At 43.2% G+C, this 17,826-nt stretch overlaps 1 protein-coding gene and 1 pseudogene across 2 annotated transcripts; both read right to left on the bottom strand.

The window, feature by feature from the left end:
* Window positions 1-313: 313 nt before the first annotated feature.
* LOC139576090 (prolyl 3-hydroxylase OGFOD1-like) lies at window positions 314-10,331 on the bottom strand (annotated as a pseudogene).
* A 413-nt stretch (window positions 10,332-10,744) lies between these two features.
* Window positions 10,745-17,728, bottom strand: LOC139576082 (cleavage and polyadenylation specificity factor subunit 5). 2 transcript variants are annotated; one of them, XR_011675056.1, is made up of 7 exons: window positions 17,384-17,648; window positions 12,874-13,074; window positions 12,687-12,750; window positions 11,900-11,989; window positions 11,462-11,537; window positions 11,263-11,402; window positions 10,745-11,147 (listed from the first exon to the last, which is right to left on the bottom strand). XR_011675056.1 is itself a non-coding variant. In XM_071401736.1 (7 exons), exons 1-7 carry the CDS (start codon window positions 17,506-17,508, stop codon window positions 11,126-11,128), a joined length of 693 nt encoding a protein of 230 aa, XP_071257837.1. In that variant the 5' UTR covers window positions 17,509-17,728; the 3' UTR covers window positions 10,745-11,125. The 2 variants fall into 2 exon arrangements, 1 of the variants encoding a protein (XP_071257837.1); XM_071401736.1 differs by having other exon boundaries at window positions 11,263-11,377; window positions 17,384-17,728.
* Window positions 17,729-17,826: the final 98 nt, after the last annotated feature.

The following is a 17,826-nucleotide window of genomic DNA, read 5'->3' on the forward strand; positions in this document are numbered from 1 at the left end:
TTTGCCTCCAACTGTGTAGCCAACGACAATGTTGAAATTATATAATTGCATGTACCCACTGAACATGACACTAAAGGCAAAATGAATTGACAGAGAAGCAACATACCAAATAAGAAACAGGTTATTTTGTTTAGGCCTATATAGATATAGGTACTGTTATTTTATGTTTTTGGAACCAGGGCCATGGGTGATGTTATTCATTTGCCTGGTTTAAATGTTGTTAACATGTATATTCCTTCCTCGAAGTAATCACTGAGCCATTTGAATGTATGGGGGGTTCCTTACGTGCACATCCACATTGTCAGACAAGTGATTATTTCAGAGAAGGTAGGCCACATTTATTAACAAAGAAATACATGTTCACTTTCAAAGGAAATACCTATGTTACAGACTGAAACTATGGCAACTGCTTGGGGACAAAAACAGGCCAGATGGAGCCTATAAACAGAATAGAAAGGATTCACATAAAAAACTAAAATGATGTGAGCAAGACCCACATAAGGTCTGAAAGTAAACTGTCGGTCTTATCTAGGCATGACAGGAAATGGCCTCACTATTAATCAGAGAGCCCCTTCCAAGAAAATTCGGACAGGTGAAGTCAAGACAGACTTGAGCCCTCTCTTCTTCTCTCAGAATCTGATATGCCAGCGCTTCACAGTGTGCAAAGCTAAAATATCACTATCGATTAATAAACCCTAGTGATGAAATATATCTGTAGTGCTGTGTTACTGTCAAACACCCACACACATTAAACATGTTAGACAACTGTTCATCCCCAAGTATCCTCTTTGATCACAGCAGCAAGATTGTAATCATCACAAACACATTCTCTCTATTTCACTGCTGGGGGTGTTCCATTAACAATTGTGATTACCTTTGTGCAAAGGAAGGAACAAATTATTTCCAATAATTTTCATGATATAGACAATTTTTACTTTGTGGTTGTGGAATCCAGTGAAAACCGTTTATCGTCCACGCGGGCTTGAAAATAACCGCACCAGTTCAAGCACCGCCGTCGCCCAATCTTGATTCGTCCAAATAATCAATGATGAAAACCCAAAATCAGGAACTACCGCTGCTAGTAATAACAACATTCTATGTGAGCCTTGACAGTTTCTCGCCGTTTCATCTGTCCAAGAGAGATTATGCCGCTTTCACATGCTAGTTGGAATTAGGAAACTCATATATTTCCGATTTGGCAATTCGTAGAAAATTTCCCAGTTTCCTAGTTGTCATGTCAATATTTGAAATAGACAAGACGGCGACGTATACATCGTTAGATTACTTAATGTAGCAAAACATTTATTTTAATAATGGAGCATTTTCGCACCACTTGCAATTGGACACAGACATTTTAGAAGATACGTTTGTCCGAATCGAGAACGAAGATAGTGTCACCAAGTTAAAGTTGCTCGAAAATTATCTAAGCTACACCAAACAGTACCCAACCGGTAACTCCCAGTAATGGATACCAAAAGCATCTGGTTAAATCACAATATCTGGTGTAACAATCTATATTTACAGTATGTAGCTCCATTCTTTATCGAAATGTAACAGTCAGACTGCAACCATTGTTTCAATATTTTCACTAAGGTGACTAAAAACGAAATAATGTATACCGATGTGTTTAAGTACTATGCAATGTATTTAAATAACTACATTTTGCTATGTAACTACTGTGTAAAAAAAGTGCCATGTATGTAAAATATGAGTCATACGTAAATATAACAACAAATGCTGTAAGAAGAGGGTATGGGTCAATAAAAATACATTTAAAAAGATGAGTGAAATCATAGGTCTGTCCAACATCTAGCTGTTATTACTAATTTGTTATTCAGTTTGATATCCAAGTGAAGAATTTAACATCGGAGTGGTGGTTGTGCAAGTGTGTGTGGATTTGGTTCTCTAATGTTCAATCACTGCTCTGTAGTTTACTTTCCTTGCAGACAGATTCATATTTACAGTGACAGCATGAATACTGTAAGATAGTTTGAACACATACTACAGACACACAAATAAACTAGCAATATATAATAATATTATTATTATATTCCATTTAGCAGATGCTTTTATCCAACGCGACTTGCAGTCATGTGTGCATATATTTCACTTCTGGGTAGCCTCGGGAAACAAACCCACAACCCTGGCGTTGCTAACGCCATGACCTACCAACTCAGCCATATAGGGCCACAACAACGGCACACGATAATGAACACAAAATACTACCAAGTGCTGTCACTGTAGACATAAAAAAAAAAAATGGTTACTCTGTGTCTGCCGACCAAAACCAGGTAACTATGGTAACAGGGTATCCCTGTCTGTTCACTTTAATGAAGAACACATGACATCATGAGGCTTTAGAGTAGACTGACCACCCCTCACAGTGATGTTATATTACAAACACATACACCTCAACACATACACACAAAAACTCATTCATAATACACAAAGGAGAAGTCATAAACTGCTCTCCTACAATAATCACCAATAGGTAGGGTGGAGCTTCTGTGATTGATATGTTTGACAAATTTGAGAGTCTCTTTGTCCCTGTAGACAAGAGCCAGGGAGTTCTCCTCTGGATACACTATCAGGAGCTGCGGACAGGAGGACACCGATGAGAAATGACAACCATGACAATCACAGGAAACAAGTTGATCAGTTGCCATTTGAACAGTGACATCACTCACCTCCTCATCCTCTTCATTAGCAACATAAGAGGTGAAGCCCCCAAACTCGGTCTGCCAGTCTGAAAAATAAAAAGATAGTTATCACACTTTGGATTTGATATTGTGTATGATAACATTCACACTTACAATTTTTAAAATAGTTCCCAAACTATGATTCTAACCTACATTGTGTGTCTGTGTGATTAGGCATGAGTGTCTGATTAAGCGCGTGAGTGTGATAAAGCGTGTGAGTGTGATTAAGCTTGTGTGTGACTGACCAGGACAGCTCAGGGGCAGCAGTAGGTCAAGGGCGTACTCCGCTCTCGACGCGTCTCCATCGTGCAGTAGTGTGTAGTCCCCGTGAGCCCAGCGACGCAGTTCTCCAACACACACCGGAGTGCTCAGCTCTTGAGAATACACACAGAGGGGTCAACACATACTTACAAAGGCATATTCAGTCCTGAGGAAGTACAGAAAGGTCAAGGCTCACAAACACACATATCTGAGGATACACACAGGGGTCAACACACACACACGAACCCACACATACACTACCGGTCAAAAGTTTTAGAACACCTACTCATTCAATGGTTTTTCTTTATTTGTACTATTTTCTACATTGTAGAACAATAGTGAAGACATCAAAACTCTGAAATAACACATATGGAATCGTGTGGTAACCAAAAAAGTGTTAAACAAATCTAAATATATTTTATATCTGAGATTCTTCAAATAGCCACCCTTTGTCTTGATGACAGCTTTGTACACTCTTGGTATTCTCTCAACCAGTTTCATGGGGTAATCACCTGGAATGCATTTCAATTAACAGGTGTGCCTTCTTAAAAGTTACTTTGTGGAATTTCTTTCCTTCTTAATATGTTCGAGCCAATCAGTTGTGTTGTGACAAGGTAGGGGGGTATACAGAAGATAGTCCTATTTGGTAAAATACGAAGTCCATATTATGCCAAGAACAGCTCAAATAAGCAAAGAGAAACGACAGTCCATCATTACTTTAAGACATGAAGGTCAGTCCATACGGAAAATTTCAAGAACTTTGAACGTTTCTTCAAGTGCAGTCGCAAAAACCATCAAGCGCTATGATGAAACTGGCTCTCATGAGGACTGCCACAGGAATGGAAGGCCCAGAGTTACCTCTGCTGCAGAGGATAAGAATATTAGAGTTACCAGCCTCAGAAATTGCAGCCCAAATAAATGCTTCACAGAGTTCAAGTAACAGACACATCTCAACATCAACTGTTCAGAGGAGACTGTGTGAATCAGGCCTCCATGGTCAAATTGCTGCAAAGAAACCACTATTAAAGGACACCAATAAGAAGAAGAGACTTGCTTGGGCCAAGAAACACGAGCAATGGACATTAGACCGGTGGAAATTTGTACATTAATCTGGAGTCCAAATTTGATATTTTTGGTTCCAACTGCCGTGTTTTTGTGAGACGCAGAGTAGGTGAACGTATGACCTCCGCATGTGTGGTTCCCACCGTGAAGCATGGAGGAGGAGGTGTTATGGTGTGGGGGTGCTTTGCTGGTGACACTGTCTGTGATTTATATAGAATTCAAGGCTCACTTAACCAGCATGGCTACCACAGCGATACACCATCCCATCTGGTTTGGGCTTAGTAGGACTATCATTTTTTTTTCAACAGGACAATGACCCAACACACCTCCAGGCTGTGTAAGGGCTATTTTACCAAGAAGGAGTGATGGAGTGCTGCATCAGATGACGTGGCCTCCACAATCCACCGACTTCAACCCAATTGAGATGGTTTGGGATAAGTGGGACCGCAGAGTGAAGGAAAAGCAGCCAACAAGTGCTCAGCCTATGTGGGAACTCCTTCAAGACTGTTGGAAAAGCATTCCAGGTGAAGCTGGTTGGCAGAATGCCAAGAGTGTGCAAAGCTGTCATCAAGGCAAAGGGTGGCTATTTGAAGAATCTCAAATATAAAATATATTTTGATTTGTTTAACACTTTTTTGGTTACTACATGATTCCATGTGTTATTTCATAGTTTTGACGTCTTCACTATTATTCTACAATGTAGAAAATAGTAAAAAATAAAGAAAAACCATTGAAAACTTTTGACCGGTAGTGTACATACACAAACAAGCAACACACCTTTGTTATTCTTATTAGCTGATGGTGTGTACCCAGATGACCCTGTGGCTTCTCTCTCTTCCTCATCTTCTTGGTCATTCTCTTCCTCCTTGTCTTCGTCACTAGGGCTGAGGTAGTGCAGTCTCAGGCCAGTGAAGTTGGACAGAAGCAGGAAGAACGCCTCCGAGCACAACAGCTCCCAGCATGCACTCACACACTGGGGGAAGGACTTTAACGAAGCCACTTCATAACATCTGCACAACAGACATACACAAAAATATTTACACACATCATATACATTTACAGCCATCATAACACGTTCGGGATCTCTCTCTCTCTCACTCACACAAACAAATTACTCGACAGGCTCACCTCCTGTTGGGAGGACCTTGCTTGGTCCACTGGACGTCAGTCGATCGCAGTGCTTCACTCACCTCCTTAAACTTCTCCTCCTGTAGAGAGAGACACTGTCAACCAGGAGAGAGGCAGCAGGAGAGAGATGGAGAAATGAAGAGGTAGAGTAATTTTGTTACTTTGAGGAAATTCTTGAGCTGGATCTCAGAGCTGTCCTCGAACTCTTGCTGAACCTGTGACTGGTAGTCAACATCCAGATGCAGTGGATTCAGCCACTCTAGCAGCAGTGTCTCCTGTGAACAGACACACAAAATACACACTCAGGTAAAATGCGCACACACACACATCCTTGTGACCACATCCTTGCTCTATGGCTGTGAGTTCACTGTTTCAGAACACACACACACTTACATCTCTGGGAAGGTGGGGGCTCCTTGGGAAGGGGGGCTCGGTGTGACGAGGGGGTCGCTCCAAAGACGGCCCGTGAAACCAGCCACTCAGAGAGAGACGACACTTATCCTCTGACAACACCTCTGCAACCTGGACAAACACACAGAGACAGCAATCCGTAGATTGCACTACTGCTACCTGGACAGGTGAGAGGTGTGAAATGTGTGGTTGTTATCCGGTGGTATAGGAAGAACTACCTGGTGGAAGGAAATGGGTGAAACCTCGAAGACAACCAGAGTGTTCCAGCTGGGCACCAGAGACTTCACCACACTATGGGGCTGGAAGTGATCTATGCACAAAGTAGATTATAAGTTAAAACACAAATTTTTTCACTCACGCCAATACACACACACACACACCAATACTTACCATCTGTGCTGAAGAGATCCAGTGTTCCTCCATCGCTGCTCTCCCATGGAGGGACAAGGTAGAGGATGAAGGCAACACGCCTCCCCTCCAACTCATCATCATGACACAACAGAACATCTACCGATAGAGAGGGCATTGATAAAGACAGATAATGTATATTTCATAATTAATTCCAGAAATATGCATGTCCATATAGACTAACTATGCAGTAGGTAGAACAGGATATCTTGGGGGGATAGCTCAGTGCTTCTGCTCTTTTCTAGAAGGAGCATGCTAATATTAAGGCTTGCTCATTGTTTTTTTGAAGAGTAGAGGTAAAAACATGTGACTCACCAGTGTATTGGTACTTGGCACAGGAAATATCCACTGTGGGCTCCAGTTCTACCCCCAACACTTCCCCTAGCCAGGATCGAAACAGCCCAAATAGTCCTGCCCTGAAAACACACACAAAGCTCAAAAACAGCCAAACTGAGAGCATGCACATGTAAAGAACATCACGCTGATTGCTTAGTGAGTACCGCTTTCCCCTGATTCAGTGCATACCGAGGCTTGAACTCAAGACATCTGCCTCGCAAACACATGTGACCGCCATCCTGAAGCGGCTTACTCAGTCGTCCAAATGGAGACACTTGTGGAGGCATGTGCAAGTGGAGACATTTCAGGCTGAGGAATGAGTTACAGATCCCCGTCTGCTACACACACAAAGCAAACATGTTCTCTCTACCTCCCTAAATTGCTCTCACACACACACATACAAATTACCTCAAGCCTGTGATGTGAGGCTCTTTTCTCTTTTTCAGGTCGTCTGACTGTAAGAGAAATTGTCAATGAGTATCATAACTCCCAATGGCATAACTCCAAAAGGCAGAGTAAAGAAACATTATGAACAAGAAGCAACCTGTTTCAAAACTGTATTCCTATCAGTTTTTCTTTTTCACCTGATTAAATTTGTACAGGTCGTTGGACTTCTTATGGAAGTTGAGGTCTAGAAGCTCCCTCTGTAGGTTCTCTGTAAAGCTGTCACTCTGGATGAAGTTCCTGATGATGCAGTGAGGGAAAGGGTGGCAGTCCAGCTCCAGGCCCCCTTAAGAGGAACACAAGAGGAACACTCAACGACTGGTCTACCAATATAAAAAAAAGTTTTAACACTAATTATGACCAGCTGGCATCTCAGACATCTTCAACCTGACCCAGGCTGTAGTCCCCACCTGCTTTAAGGAGACCACCATCGTCCCAGTGGCCCAAATTACATGTCCAAATGACTATCGCCTCGTCGCACTCACATCGGTCATCATGAAGTGCTTTGAGAGGCTGGTCATGGCCCACACCAAGGCCAGCATGCCAGGCAGACTGGACCCACTCCAATTTGCCTACCGCTACAACAGATCCAAATCCATTTCCATCGCTATGCACACGGCCGTAACACATCTGGACAAGAGGAACACCTATGTGAGAATGCTGTTCATTGATTACAGTTCAGCATTCAACACTATTGTTCCCTCAAAGCTCAACACCAAACTCAGAGCCCTGGGTCTGGACACCACCCTTTGCAACTGGATCCTGGACCTCCTGACGGGCAGACCACAGGCTGTGAGGATTGGCAACAACACCTCTTCCACACTGACCCGCAATACAGGGGCCCCACAGGGGTGTGCCCTCGGTCCTCTGCTGCAATCCCTGTTCACCCAGGACTGCGTGGCTTTGCACGACACCAACTCCATCAAGTTTACTGACGACACCACGGTTGCAGGCCTGATAACAAACAATGACGAGTCAGCCTATAGGGCATTGTGAATTGGCATTGTGGACTTGTCATGGATCAACAACACCACCACTCTTGTCAAGAGGGTGCAACAGCGTCTCTACTTCCTTAGGAGGCTGAAGAAATGTGGCAAGGTCCTCTCCAAATACTAACGCTGCACCATCAAGAGCGTCCTGACCAGTTGCATCACGGCCTAGTATGAGAATTGCTCCGTGCACTAATGCAAGACCCTCCAGCGGGTGGTGAAGATGGACCAGTACATCACTGGGACTGTGCTTCCACCCATCCAGGACATATACCCGAAAGGGTGTCTGAGGAATGCACGCAGCATCATAAAGGACCCCACACACCCCAGCTACAAGGAGAAGGTATCGGAGCATGAGGTCTGATAGAAACGGTCACTGAGCTTGTTTGTATCTACAAGCCATCTGACTGCTGAACACTTGAACTGTTCTTATTCTCCGCATCGTAGCACACATGCGCTCACTCATGCACAGACCCACACAGACATACACATATACAGTATTCAGAACCCTTGACTTTTCCCACATTTGGTTACGTTACAGCCTTATTCTAAAATTGATATTTTTTTAAGCGAAAACAGGCTTTTAGAAATGTTTGCTAATTTATAAAAAATAAACAGAAATGCCTTATTTACATAACTATTCAGACCCTTTACTATGAAACTCGAAATTGAGTTCAAGTGCATCTTGTTTCCATTGATCATCCTTGAGATGTTTCTACAACTTGGTTGGAGTCCACCTGTGATAAATTCAATTGATTGGACATGATTTGGAAAGGCACACACCGGTCTATATAAGGTCCCACAGTTGACAGTACATGTCAAAGCAAAAAACAAGTCCTGAGGTTGAAGGAATTGTCCGTAGAGCACTGATACAGGATTGTGTCATGGTACAGATCTGAGGAAGGGTACCAAAAAAAGTCTGCTGCATTGAAGGTCCCCAAGAACACAGTTGCCTCCATCATTCTAAAATGGAAGAAGCTTGGAACCACCAAGACTATTACTAAAGCTGGCCACCCAGCCAAACTGAGCAATCGGGAGAGAAGGGCCTTGGTCAGGGAGGTGACCAAGAACCTGATGGTTCCTCTGTACCTTAAGGACTCTGACCATGAGAAACAAGATTCTCTGGTCTGATGAAACCAAGATTTAACAATTTGGCCTGAATGCCAAGGGTCACATCTGGAGGAAACCTGGTACAATTCCTACGGTGAAGCATGATGGTGGCAGCATCTTACTGTGGGGATGTGACTGGGAGACTAGTCAGGATTGAGGGAAAGATGAATGGAGCTAAGTACAGAGATCCTTGATGAAAACCTGCTCCAGAGCGCTCAGGACCTCAGACTTCGAACAGGACAGCGGCCCTAAGCACAACGCAGCAGTGGCTTTGGGACAAGTCTCTGAATGTCCTTGAGTGGCCCAGCCAGTCTGGACTTGAACCCGATCAAACATCTCTGGAGAGACCTGAAAATAGCTGTGCAGCAACGCTTTCCATCCAACCTGAGAGCTTGAGAGGATCTGCAGAAAAGAATGGGAGAAACTCCCCAAATAGAGGTGTGCCAAGCTTGTAGTGTCATATTCAAGAAGACTCAAGGCTGTAGTCGCTGCCAAAGTTGCTTCAACAAAGTACTGAGTAACAAGTATGAATACTTATGTAGATGTGATATTTCAGTTTATTATTTTTAATACATTAGCAAAAATTTATAAAATTCTGTTTTTGGTTTGTCATTATGGGGTATTGTGTGTAGATTGATTAAATCGTTTTCCCCCCATCAATTTTGGAATAAGGCTGTAACGTAACAAAATGTGGAAAAAGTCTAGGGGTCAGAATACTTTCCGAATGCTACACACACACATCACAACTGCTGCTACCAGACTTATTATACTGCTCAGCTTATACACTGCCCCCCTCCCCAATACACGTGAAAATATTAGCTATAAATTGTGCCTTCCTGTATTATACTTAAGCTTAAAAAGTGATATACTACGGTGTCATTTACTTTAAGTTCGTAATCGTATCTTTGTGTTTTTGTTGCATTGTCTAGAAGGAACCTGCAAGTAAGCATTTCGTTGGATGATGTATACCATGCGTATCCCTTAGAAAATACTAATAAAAAAATGTACTTAATAAAAAGTGATAATGGTTGAGGTAGTTTGACCCACATCTTTTGGTGTTTTCAGATCAGTGGTCATGAAAGCAAAGTTGTGACTAAAGCTTTGCACTTGACTGACAATATTGATATGTAGGGTGACTAATAACGTATCGATCAAATAACCATCTATGTAACAAGACTAGCCAAAGCATGTGCTTGGTGTAAACACATGTAGCTAGTAGCAAGTAGCTGACCATGAGAGTACTGCGCTCGCTGCGACCATGCTTCCTTCACTCCCCTCTTCACATCTTCGTCCTCGAGTAGTGCAGAAAGTTCTGCTCTCTCTCTTCACGTTTCTTTCTCTTCTTTCCTTTCTCGCTATCATCTCGCTGTCGTTTACAATTCATTTCAGTATAAATGAGTCGCGGTTAAATTGCGTCATAAAAACGCAGCAGCACGTTAGTGGTTCCGAGTCTTTTCGATGAACCGGTTAATTTGGCTCATTACACTTAAAAGAGCCGAATCACAAACGGCTTTTCTTTCAAAATGATAAAAAATCGAGGGGTAGGGGGAACACTTTGATGTTCATCGATATTCATTGTCATATATGACAGCAGATCTCTTTGTTTCTTGGGAGCTAGAACTAGCATATTTCCTGTCCGAGTTTAAAAGTAAAGCATTTGCCACCATCTACTTCCATATGTCTAAAATAGAGGCTTCCAGGTTAGGCCATTTTGTGTCGTCAATATAGCAGTGAAGGTTGACATTGTGTTTCCGAATGACATCACCAAGAGGGTAGCATATATAGTAAAAACAATACACCAAAAACAAGATGTCATCAACACACTTCTTATAAAAGCCAGTCTTCATGAAAAGACTAATTTATTTTTTTTAAGAAAAAGAAATAGCATGACAGTAATACAGGTTAAATCACAACAGGAAATTCAATGCTGTTGTTTCTTTAATCAAATAAATGTATTCTGTTGCAAAAACATAAAATCTGATTCTTGAGACACTGGGTTGCAGTTTAATCATGTAAGAAATTACAGAATTATTTCAGATCCAAACAAAAAGTCTGACAGTATATTTTCTTCCATCATTGTAAAGAGCACATTTACAGTCCCTTCTCTTGAGATGGTGGGTTTTTTGTTCAGCCTTACCGGGAAGCCAGAGGTGAGTAGCCTTGTGTTGCTTATTTTGATTGCCGCACATTGTATTACTTCCCCTCCATGTCTTCATTTCACCCATATATGGCTGCACTCACAGAGACAGCCAGCCACTGTGCCCATTCTCACACCATTTAGTTGTAGATAAAGTTGAACCTACAGGAAATAAATATGAATATACAGCATACCGGAGCTCACACACACACACCCTTCATACACTCATTCTAACACACACAAAAGTGATTTATACACAATATATAACACACACTACCTGCTTAGTAGTTGCGGTAGGCTGGATATGATTGGCCCATAGCCGGGGGCGTTGTCATAAAGCTCAAACAGAGGGGCTGCCACCAGTTTGTAGTTCTTTGGGACTGCAAACAGAGCTGAAAGACACAGAAGCAAATATCACTAAAGATTATGTGAGTAGAGTATGTAGAACAGATTTTGACTAGCTAAGGGGCACTTACCTTTTTCCTGCAGTTGAACCAGGAAGAGCTTTTTATGCTCCTTGGGTTTAGTGATGTGGGCTGGAATGTAGGGATACTGCAGCAGAACAGAAACACAAATATTTACATTTTACATTTTTACATTTTTAGTCATTTAGCAGACGCTCTTATCCAGAGCGACTTACAGTAGAGTGCATACATTTTATTACATTTTACATACATTTTACATACTGAGACAAGGATATCCCTACCGGCCAAACCCTCCCTAACCCGGACGACGCTATGCCAATTGTGCGTCGCCCCACAGACCTCCCGGTTGCGGCCGGCTGTGACAGAGCCTGGGCGTGAACCCAGAGATTCTGGTGGCGCAGCTAGCACTGCGATGCAGTGCCCTAGACCACTGCGCCACCCGGGAGACCGGGTCACAGTAAACTGTACTGTGTGTTGGGTTATGCTCACCTGTGGGGGTTCAAAGTTGGGGCGCCACCAGTTTCCGATGGAGTCATCAATCACCCAATCCTGCTTCACCCCGTCCTGCCGGCCCAGGATCTGACAAAGACACAGTAAAGACAATCACTATGGCATCACAGCATCCTGCAGGATCTTAGAGAATGCTTCCCCATTGATAGACGCAAACTACTTTAGCGCCTATTGACAATAGTGTCTTTTGACCGGGGTAGTTTTGTTAAAAGCCCCCGACACTTGCTCTAAACATTAACACGCATTGCTTGCAGTACTGTTTTGGAAACTTAAGGAATTCATCTTTCATATCAGCGAGAAATATATATTTTTCAAACTGTATATTACTACACACCTTTATAGGGTTAGGTTTGTGTTCCCTCACGGCCATATCCCCATGTTACAGTGCTTGTTTACGGAAGACATAGGCTGCCACCTGTGCTAATTAGCTATCTTGAGAGCTCTGAACACCTGTATGTAAGCTAACTGGGGAGCAAGTGTTGTTCATCAACTGGAAGCACACAATGTGTGCAAAACTGCTACAATAAGTTTTTTTGTTGTTGAAAGCATCTTTCTCGAAAGCGATGATTATTGACGTTTCTAAACATTAACACACAGCATCAGAATTGGAGTTTACACGGAGCCAAATGTAGGCGAATGGAATGGTTGAAAACTCTACATACGGAGAAGAAGAGTTTGAGAGCTAAGAGAATGCTAGGATGGATGTCATCCGAGGTTGTGATTCCAACTCTGGCCGGCCTCCTTTGAGAGTGCATGTGTATCGTACCTCTGTCATCAGGCGTTTCAGCCCATCCACCTCATCCTCCCCTGGGCTCAGCTCTCCACCTGGCCTGCAAGAGACAAATAGACAACCCTATAAGAGAACCATACAAACACGCATGTACACACTTTAAAAACAAACAGACTGTTAGTGTAACTCCTGCAGGCTGTGCTTGGTTGGTGGTAGTGCTTACAGTTTGAAGAAGGTGGTTCCCAGCTGCAACAGCAGTACATGGGGCAACCTGTGCTCATGGACAATAAGCACTCCCTCCACCGCCCTCCGCATGCCCAGCTTGTCAAACTCCTCCCGCATCCTCTGGAACCGTGCTGCCACTGAACTGTCCTTCTCATACAGAGGCTCCTTGGTCCCAAATGTGTAGTTGGTGAGAGGGTATCTGAAACAATGTCATGAATACCATTTTAAAATGTGCATATCCCATAGCATGCCTCCACTAACATGCACACACTACCCAGAACAGGCGGTTGGTGGCACCTTAATTGGGGAGGAAGGGCTCGTGGTAATGGCTGGAGCGGAAATGGTGGAATGGTATCAAATACATCAAACACATGGTTTCCATGTGTTTGATGCCATACCAATCGCTCCGTTCCAGCCATTATTATGATCCGTCCTCCCCTAAACAGCCTTCACTGCTACCCAGTAACCTCCCCACAAACACACACTGTACAGCTTTTGAATGAGGATGCATCTACAGGACAGCAGACTAGCAATTCATCATAATTTTGTGTCACAAACTGGGCTGTCAAATTGGACATAGTCAACTGCAAAGCTAGCCAGAATTCGAATAGACATTCATTACATTTTCTCTCCAGTCAGAACGTAGCTATGCAACGATCCGGACAGCGCAGAGCCGGCTCAAGATACTGCTTGGAAAACATACCTCAATCCAGGGATGGTAGATGGCAGTGTACTACTAATTGTCTCATCATCCTAAACGACATATCGAGAAGATTGAAATACTGCTAATCTTTAATGACTGTTAGTTTTTCGTCAGCATGCTAGGCTAGCTAATACTATAGCAGTCCACTAGATTTGACAACACTTCCAGTAGTTACTCACCCCAACGCTAGGCCAGAGACGGTAGAGAAAGCAAGACACCCCACTCTCAAATTGTTTCTGATCGGGGCGGGGCCACTCTGGTTTACTTATTGTCCCCGTCCCGCGGGTGCCCCAGGGCGAGACATCTCACTGGCAAATGTTTTCTGGGCGGGACAGGTGGAGTGAAAGGGAGGGGACAATAAGTAGACCAGAGCTAGCTTAAAGATAGAAGAATGAGACAAAAGAACAAGCCAGATATTTCACCTGATGTGTAAATGTGAAGCATTTGGTTGGCATTTCCACTCACAACCAAATATGGTGATGAGAAGAAGCCCAGTGCCTGGCAGTGGGAGAAGATGAAGCAAGATGGATTTTGGCAGACATTCAGCAAAATTTCTCATCGATTAAACATTTGATCTTAATACAGTTTTCTGTTTCCAAAACTATAATCTGTAACAGAGTGGACTGCATTTTGTAGACTTAACCATTTCCCAAAGTTTTTAAAAATGGTGGCGTTTACTACAAATTGAGTTATTGCGCACACACCCACTTCAGAGTACGCGTTCCATAACGGAAATATGCAAATACATGCTACAAAGCGCCAATAGGATCTCACTAGCGGATGTTGAGTGGTAGTGTTCTGTCCTCTCAAGACCCGTGGTCTGGAGTAGGATTAGATAGGGTTAAATAGTGGAATGGGGTGGAGATTTTTTTAAATTATAGATGGCTAATAGTTGGAGGGGCAATTTTCCACTAAGGTATCAACAATTTAATGTAGGTAGGCCGTGAATGGTCTCACAGCAGTGCAATAGGTGGTGGTGTATGCACCTAAAAGTTGGATGCAATCTGACAACCAAATCCTAAAGAAGAAGAAAGATCGCGCTAGCTCGTTCTTGTTTCACATTTTACAAACATAATATATATATAATACATAGGTTCATTATTAGGCTACTTAACATAATTTTCATAGTGTCAATGGAAGTTATTGTAGGTCAAATTGTTTTTTGGAGTCCAGCCTTCTTTTTAATTACATTTTGATTTGTTAAAATCCCACCTGTTACAACCCCTATTACTAGCTTGTTCAACCTTTCCGCGGGGGATGACCGCGGAAAGCTGCCACGGTCATCCCCCTCTTCAAAGGGGGAGACACTCTAGACCCAAACTGCTACAGACCCATATCTATCCTACCCTGCCTTTCTAAGGTCTTCGAAAGCCAAGTTAACAAACAGATCACAAACCATCTCAAATCCCACCGTACCTTCTCCGCTATGCAATTATGCAATCTGGTTTCCGAGCTGGTCATGGGTGCACCTCAGCCACGCTCAAGGTCCTAAACGATATCATAACCACCATCGATAAGAGACAATACTGTGCAGCTGTATTCGTCAACCTGGCCAAGGCTTTCGACTCTGTCAATCACCATATTCTTATCGGCACCCTCAACAGCCTTGGTTTCTCAAATGACTGTCTCGCCTGGTTCACCAACTACTTCTCAGATAGAGTTCAGTGTGTCAAATCGGAGGGCCTGTTGTCCGGACCTCTGGCAGTCTCTATGGGGGTGCCACAGGGTTCAATCCTCGGGACGACTCTTCTCTGTATACGTCAATGTCGCTCTTGCTGCTGGTGATCCTCTGATCCACCTCTACACAGACGACACCATTCTGTATACTTCTGGCCCTTCTTTGGACACTGTGTTAACTAACCTCCAGACAAGCTTCAATGCCACACCACTCTCCTTCCGTGGCCCCTGACTGCTCTTAAATGCAAGCAAAACTAAATGCATTCTCTTCAACCGATCGCTGCCCACACCTACCCACCCGTCCAGCATCACTACTCTGGACGGTTCTGACTTAGAATATGTGGACAACTACAAATACCTAGGTGTCTAGTTAGACTGTAAGCTCTCCTTCCAGACTCACATTAAGCATCTCCAGTCCAAAATCAAATCTAGAATCGGCTTCCTATTTCGCAACAAAGCATCCTTCACTCATACTGCCAAACATACCCTTGTAAAACTGACTATCCTACCGATCCTTGACTTCGGCGATGTCATTTACAAAATAGCCTCCAACACTCTACTCAGCAAATTGGATGCAGTCTAACACAGTGCCATCCATTTTGTCACCAAAGCCCCATACACTACCCACCACTGCGACCTGTATGCTCTCGTTGGCTGGCCCTCGCTTCATATCTGTCGCCAAACCCACTGGCTCCAGGTCATCTATAAGTCTTTGCTAGGTAACGCCCCGCCTTATCTCAGCTCACTGGTCACCATAGCAGCACCCACCCGCAGCACGCGCTCCAGCAGGTATATTTCACCTTTATTTAACCAGGTAGGCTAGTTGAGAACATTTTTTCATTTACAATGGCAACCTGGCCAAGATAAAGCAAAGCAGTGCGACACAAACAACACAGAGTTACACATGGAATAAACAAACATGCAGTCAATAATACAATACAGAAAGTTTATATAAAGTGTGTGCAAATGAGGTAGGATAAGGGGGGTTAGGCAATAAATAGGCCATAGTGGTGAAATTATTACAGTATGGCAAATTAAACCCTGGGGTGATAGATGTGAAGAAGATGAGTTTGCAAGTAGCAGTACTGGGGTGCAAAGGAGCAAAATAAATAACAATATGGTGATGAGGTAGTTGGATGGGCTATGTACAGGTACAGTGATCTGTGAACTGCTCTGACAGCTGGTGCTTAAAGCTAGTGAGGTAGATATGAGGCTTCAGTGATTTTTGCAGTTCGTTCTCGTCATTGGCTGCAGAGAACTGGAAGGAAAGGCGGCCAAAGGGAGTGTTGGCTTTTGGGGTGACCAGTGAAATATATATATTTTTTTAACTCCTTGTTTCTTCTGCCCACTATGCTTAATTTGCTACCACTGTAAACGACACAGATGAACTATCTTGGGTTAGTTATTTAAGCAATAAGGGCTGTTCTTTGCACGGCACAAAGTGGAGTGCCTGGACACAACCCATCGAGCAGTGGTATATTGACCATATATCAAACACCTGAGGTGCCTTATTGCTATTATAAACTGGTTACCAACGTAATTAGAGCAGTAAAAATAAATTGTCATACCCGTGGTATACGATCTGATATACCATGGCTGTCAGCCAATCAGCATTCAGGGCTCGAGCCACCCAGTATATAAAAATGTATTTGATATTATGGAGGCACCATGAGCTCACGCGGGAGATGAAACGCCCACTTACACAGACAGGAACATTAACAAACTCTTATCCACCATCTTTGGCTAGAATTCAAATTGTCATGGAATCCAATGGGCTGCTATAGCATTAGCCTAGCATGCTGACGAAAAAAACTAGCAGTCATTAAAAACTAGTAGTATATCAATCTTCTCGATTTGTCAGTTGGAATAATGGGATTGAGGTACATTATCCGCACCATATCTCTCGCCAACTGTGCTGTCCTGATCGCGTCATAGCAGTGTTCCGACTAATGTAATTAACATCTAACGTTAGTCGGATTCTGGCTACTGCAAAGCTTGCAGTCCATTAACTCTTCCATACAATTGAATGAAAAACGGGTATTGTAGTAGTCTTGCATAACCACTATACATGCACACATAATCTGACGTTAAAAACCAATCGTCGTCGTCCCTTCACCCTGTTACTCACAAATTAATGGTTCTCTCCAGGCTGAGTGGTTTTGCAGGCGCGCTCATGTATTTGTTCCCGCCGAACTGACTGACCCCGCGCGGCCAGCCGGCGGATGAACGATTGGGAGCAGGCACACTCGACATTGCTCCAATACCACTATAAAAAATCTAGCTTCAAAATCCTCAGGTAGAAATGCAATGCAAAACATGTATTAGAACAATAACAAAGAAAAATGGAAAGACGTGACCATGCGCAAATTGCCTTCTTCTCTTTCTCTTTTTCCTGTTCCGTGTTTGATGCAGTAGGTATACCTCGACAATTGGGGCATTACCGCCACCTATCTTGCTGGAGTGTAATAACCAGAAATAAAGTAGCTCCTGTAGATTTAAGACTTAATTTTGAGGTGGTCGAACTCTATCCAATTGCTTTGCCCTTGTACAACATACCCCAAAGGTTCTGTT

Source organism: Salvelinus alpinus, chromosome 5, assembly GCF_045679555.1.
Source record: "Salvelinus alpinus chromosome 5, SLU_Salpinus.1, whole genome shotgun sequence".
NCBI classification, from domain to species: Eukaryota; Metazoa; Chordata; class Actinopteri; order Salmoniformes; family Salmonidae; genus Salvelinus; species Salvelinus alpinus.